This window comes from Syngnathoides biaculeatus, chromosome 4, assembly GCF_019802595.1.
Source record: "Syngnathoides biaculeatus isolate LvHL_M chromosome 4, ASM1980259v1, whole genome shotgun sequence".
In the NCBI taxonomy this organism is placed as follows: Eukaryota; Metazoa; Chordata; class Actinopteri; order Syngnathiformes; family Syngnathidae; genus Syngnathoides; species Syngnathoides biaculeatus.
The window spans coordinates 32370631-32376493 of record NC_084643.1 but is presented as its reverse complement, the minus strand read 5'-3'; the positions used below and the strand labels follow the sequence as shown (position 1 = coordinate 32376493).

At 40.1% G+C, this 5863-nt stretch overlaps 1 protein-coding gene across 2 annotated transcripts; it reads left to right on the top strand.

Moving 5' to 3' along the window:
- The first annotated feature begins 135 nt into the window (after positions 1–135).
- myl7 (myosin, light chain 7, regulatory) lies at positions 136–5522 on the top strand. 2 transcript variants are annotated; one of them, XM_061816101.1, is made up of 8 exons: positions 136–1253; positions 1316–1417; positions 1488–1563; positions 2770–2874; positions 2949–3027; positions 3109–3157; positions 3242–3366; positions 3904–5522. In XM_061816101.1, exons 1-7 carry the CDS (start codon positions 1251–1253, stop codon positions 3344–3346), a joined length of 519 nt encoding a protein of 172 aa, XP_061672085.1. In that variant the 5' UTR covers positions 136–1250; the 3' UTR covers positions 3347–3366; positions 3904–5522. The 2 variants fall into 2 exon arrangements, with proteins under 2 accessions (XP_061672085.1, XP_061672084.1); XM_061816100.1 differs by lacking the exon at positions 3904–5522 and having other exon boundaries at positions 3242–3410.
- Positions 5523–5863: the final 341 nt, after the last annotated feature.

Below are 5863 nucleotides of genomic sequence, written 5' to 3'. Positions count from 1 at the left end.
TACTGTAATTTATTGAGCTTCACCTGTGCATATTCTATTACGGGTTGGTGCAAAAATAGCAATAATACCGCAATACAGTGTATGGGAAGAAAATCATCTACAATGCATCTACAATATAGTACAGTATATTATATATGTAATGGTGAATTGGGGGAGGATACTGAATATATTAAAAGGCCAAAAACTCCACAGGAGTACTATTCATTTGATTTTTGTATCAATACTCTGACGTAAAAGCGATACAATACATCGTGGTATCATTATACTGTAATAGATAATCCTTATTTGCCACATGCTGCTTGTCACTATACATCGCTTGGATGGATTGAGCAGCAAGCTGTTTTATTTATGATAAATAAAGAATATTTTTGAGATGACATAAGTGAAATGGGAGAAATTCCAGTGCCGCATTGAAGAATTTATTTAGGTTTATCAAATTGTCCAAATTTATAAATCTTTACAATAAAACTCCATATTTTTTTTTGCATATCTACCTCATTGTTCCTCGTATTTTGATGGTTTCAAACCATTCCAACATTGAATGGTTCAACACAGAGCCACTTTAAACCTTTTTTTCCTCACATTCCAATACCACATTTGTAAAATTCTCCAATCAAGAGATGGTTTCCATATTTACCTCCTCTCACGTTTCTTGAGGAATTCAAAAGATTCCAACTTCAAACAGCAGTTTGTTCGTTCATTCTGAACGTCCAGTTTGACTATTTATCTAATTTGCCAATTCCCAAGTCTCTACAATAACATTTCAATTTAAGAGACATAAACTGCTACGTTCTCTATTCCAGCCGTTCACTCAATTGCACAGGATTTTAATTTAGCATCGGCTCTTAAGCAGTCGCACAATTTCAAGAGAAATTGCCTTCCTTATTTCTAATATGCTCTGTTTTGTTTGTTGTGGATTCGTTTATGGCACTTGAGTAACGATTATGTAAACTTTGAAGTCCAAATAAGAAGTGAACATTGTTACGGAGGACTGCCAAACATCAGGGGTCACCCTCTTTGGCCACCCCGCTCGACATATCTCCACTTTCCTGCTCCGGAGGATTCCTGCGTGGCTGCGTCTCCTCTTATCAGCTCCCTTTGGTGACACATATACAGCAGCCGTGTATCCATGTAAGGGTCTGCACTCCCACCACAGGTTATTATAGGAGGTGGGGGATGATAACAGGCTGCGTATAAAACCCACCCCGGCATAGGGCCTCGGCTGGGACACCGCACGGGATTTCGCGGACATGGTAAGTCATAAATACGCAATAAAGAAAAGATATGACTTTAATGTTCGATCATGATGTTGTAGGCAAGTAAAAAAGCGTCCAATAAGAGACAGAGGGGAGCGCAGAAGTCTTGTTCCAATGTCTTCTCCATGTTCGAGCAGTCCCAGATACAAGAATTCAAGGAGGTAAGTTGTTAATGCATCACAACTGCAGTGAATGCATCACAAATGTTTTGTTTTTTCCTCCCCTGAATAGGCTTTTGGCTGCATTGACCAGGACAGAGATGGCGTTATTAAAAAACAAGACCTGAAGGAGACCTACGCACAGCTGGGTAGGCTTTGGATGGGGAGGAGGGGATGTTAAACTACCTATGTAATAATTCAATGAAATGAATTGCAAATCAAAATGAAATTGGTGAATGTTTCTAAATGAAGAGTTCTTAAAGATTAAATACAAACGTACTGGCTTTAAAAGTTAAATAATCAACTGAGCTGTTCCAATGTAGTCATTCTTACACGCAAAACTCAGGGAGCGACACACACAATGCCACAAATACTACACCGACAATAACATCCATACTACAGTATTGGTGTCACTAATGGTGTATTGCCAGACATGCCTGCCTTTCGTGCGGGCAGTGTGGAATCGATTTTCGCTCAGTGATGGTGTCGATATCTGCCCTGCGACTGACTGGCGACCAGTTCAGGGTGTAGTCCCGCCTTTTGCCTAAAGCTAGCTGGGATAGGCTCCAGCTTTCCTGCAACCCCCGTGAGGATAAGCAGCTTGGATAATGACATGACTACAATATAGCTCCCCTTTTACAGAGTATTAGTATATAGTGTTTAAGGAACCTGTATCTTTGGAATCCGTATCATCCATGTTACACTTTTTGAATATAACTAACAGTAACTAACATCTTATTTTGTTTTTTTCTTTTTTTTTTCTTTCAATTGATAAACCCAAGATTTTACGCACATGAAACTAAATTTGGTCCGTTTTAAATCAATTTCACACCATTTTTATAGCCAGGTGGAAAAAAAAACGCAAGGGAAGCATATATAGATTTCCTTTTAAACACAAAATGCTTTTAAAATAATTTTCAAAATAATAATTAAATGTTCTTTCTGCTGTATATTCTGTGGTCTCATACACATTTTTGTTGATGGCCACATTGTAGTTAATATTTCCCGTTGTTATTGTGAATAATAATGATGATAATAATAATAGTTTTCTTTAGCAGACCACATAAAGTAATGTGGTGGGCCAGATCTGGCCCCCAGGCCTTGAGTTGGACACCAGTGTATGCATACAAAAAGCAAAAAAAAAAAAAAAGATATTTGCACTCTTAACTAGTCAAGCCTTGCTCAAAGGCGAGCTGACGGCGCGCAGGAAACAAAAAAGTTAAGGCAATGAATGGGAATAAAGAAATGGCCTAGTTTGATCCCCCCCTTAACATTTTTGCCTGCCCCCTCAATTGAGCATGTCTTAGAACCGGCCCTGTTTGCAAAACCCTCCAAATATTTTTCTCAATCAACAGGAAAGCTCAATGTGAAGGAAGAAGAGCTGGATGAGATGTTGAACGAGGGCAAAGGCCCCATCAACTTCACCGTCTTCTTGTCTCTCTTTGGCGAGAAACTCAACGGTGAGACTCGATCCGGACAAGTAGATCCCATTGCACGATTCCCAGTCGGTGATTTTGTGGTGTTTCATCTGCAGGGACCGATCCGGAAGACACCATCCTCGCCGCCTTCAAGCTTTTCGATCCCAATGCGACAGGCTTCGTCAACAAAGAAGAGTATGTCCTGACAGTGAAAAAATGAAATCATCATTTTTACTTTCAACACGAGCTCAGTTGTTTTGCTATTTTCTGCTCCAGATTTAGACGATTATTGCTGAACCAGGCTGACAAATTCACACCCGAGGAGGTCGGCTCACGTTCTTTAAACGTTTCAAATATGGATTCCCACTCCGAGGCCCTGAGCTGTGTTCTCTCTGGTTTGACTTTCAAGGTGGATCAGGCTTTTGCGCTCGCTCCCATCGACCCGACAGGAAACATCGACTACAAGTCCCTCTGCTACATCATCACGCACGGAGACGAGAAGGAAGAGTCCTGAACGAGGCTCGCTCGTTGCAAGTAATGTGTGAAACAGCTGGAATAAATACTCTCTTCTACTATTACCACTATTTGCCATAGCTGTACCATACAACAGGGCTAACTCACTCTCGTTTTCTGTTAAGGATTGAAAGACGTTTATTTTCATATCAGCACACGCAGTATTTATACATACATTTCCATATGATGTAGTACAAAATTTAGTACAAGATTCAGCCCAAGACATCCCAAAAAGACGCCCGTGGATGAAATAAAATTGAAATGGGAAAAAAAACAAGATGTTATACAGCAAATATAGAGATTTATACAAAAATTTGATTTTTATATATATATATACATATACAGAATACTCACTGATGAGCCACAAAAAAAATATGGATGTAAATTTTCAAGTTGAGATGTTTCCCTTGGAATGAATAGAAATTTAGAAAAATTATTATACATTATATTGTACATTTTTTTGTTCAATATTAAGTACATGGAAGTAAAAATAAACAGCAGTACAAGTAGGCAAATAAAAAAACCTGTTTTTTTTTTTCAATCTATTCATTGACACAGCGCTTCCATCACTGGTGGTGATGTTGGTCACCATGACGACACAAATATTGGCCCATCCTCATTTTTATTCTCTGCGTCAAGGTTGTCCTTAAAGTCACCCCAATTTCAGTGCCAGCGCATTCTACAATCCCCCTGACTGTTTCCATGGATACAACAACAAACCCCTCACAAAAACTCAAAGCAGCTACTATTCGTTCCTCGCCCAACCACTAAAAAAGACGACATTGGACGAAGATGGAGTGCTGGGTCGCATCCAAATGAGCGCAAGTTCGATTCCAGAATCGTCAGCGTGCGGGTCCTGCAGGTCGAGATGCCGATCGCATCAGGAGCATCGGGCCGAGTCAACGTGGGGTCATCGGATGTACCGAAGGTGGTGGCCGAATTCGATCACAGGAACTGCGACTCGTATCTGCAACGGTGGGAAGGTTACTGTCAACTTGCATCGGGAGAACAATGTTATTGTTGTTTGAAACGTTAACTGGCAAATCGCGAGATGAAACAAAATAGAGTCAACGTTAATTTAAACCCCAAACTCTTCAACCAAATTCAATTATTTCCTGTAATGGAACTGTTAGCATAATGCTAACATATATTGCAAAATGTCATTGACGGGTTGACAAAATTAGCATAGATGTTACGGTAAATATAACAACAGAACGTTTTTAACACAGATTTAGCAACAATACAAAGAAAGAAAGCATTGAACACTACTTTTTCAGCACTTCATCCGCTATGTGTGAACTATGACTATTAATGGCACCCAGATGGGGCCCTTATCCACCCCTTCCTCTTGGTCTTTATCACGTTGCATCTCTTCCCACAGACCAGCATGTTGCAGTATAATGTAATACTACACTAAGGCGTGTAACTATAAAAGTGTACTTGTACACTGACAAGGAGTGATACTTTTATTTTATGTCCAGTGCATTCTAATTGAATCATTGTGCCATTTTTCATTTCCCTATATTTAAGAAGACGGATAATGGTCCAACGGTGCATGTTTTTCATGGCCTTACAAAGATGTGAAATACACTCTCTAGGAATAAGACCTCTGTCTCGTTTTGATAAACGCATGAGCCTCCAATAGTTACTGTCTCTGACCCCATTGACCTCGGATGTCCTTCAAAATCAAAGACCAGTTGAAAATGTACTACTTGGACCTAACATAATTTATATGAAGATCACATGACGTATACCCGGCAACCTAGTGGTTAAAATGTCTGCCTCACGGTCAAGACATTCTGTGTTTGAATCTCAGCACAGGCCCGGGCTTCCGACTACATTCCAAAGTTCATGCATGCCGGGTTCCTTGAAGACCAGAGAGGGGCACTGGGCGGTTCAGGCACAGTGTTAAGGGGGCACTGCCCCGCCCCGTGGAACAGGGGTGTCAAACTCGGAGGGCCGTTCTGACTGAAGCAATGTAAATCTTTCACCTCATTATATTTACACATAAAATGTATTAATTAGTTTTGGAATCAGAAATCAAGGCTAATGGCTTATGAGCTATTGTTGATGTTATAACACAAAACTGCTTGCAATGTCTCAACATCACTTATGATATGACAATTTGAAATTTTGGTACAGATTTTAATAAAAATCATGGAAGTTGACACACGTGATTTGCCTTCACGGGCCGCATAAAATCATGTGGCAGGCTGGATCTGGCCCCTGGGCCTTGAGTTTGACACCCATGTTGTAGAACCACCACTGTTGAAGCCTCTAAATCCTGGATGGCTGTGTGTCTATCTGTGCCCTCCCATTGGCTGGCAACTTGGTCCGGGGAGTGCCCCACCTCTTGCCTGAAGTTAACTGGCATCGCCAGGGCTATGGAGCAAGAAATTACATGGAAAGAGATTACATAATTTAATTAAAACATTATAATGTATTTTTAATTCAATACAATGCTGAGAGAAAACATGTAACTAAATTATCGATGCTTTTGTAAATTTCAGTGAATAAA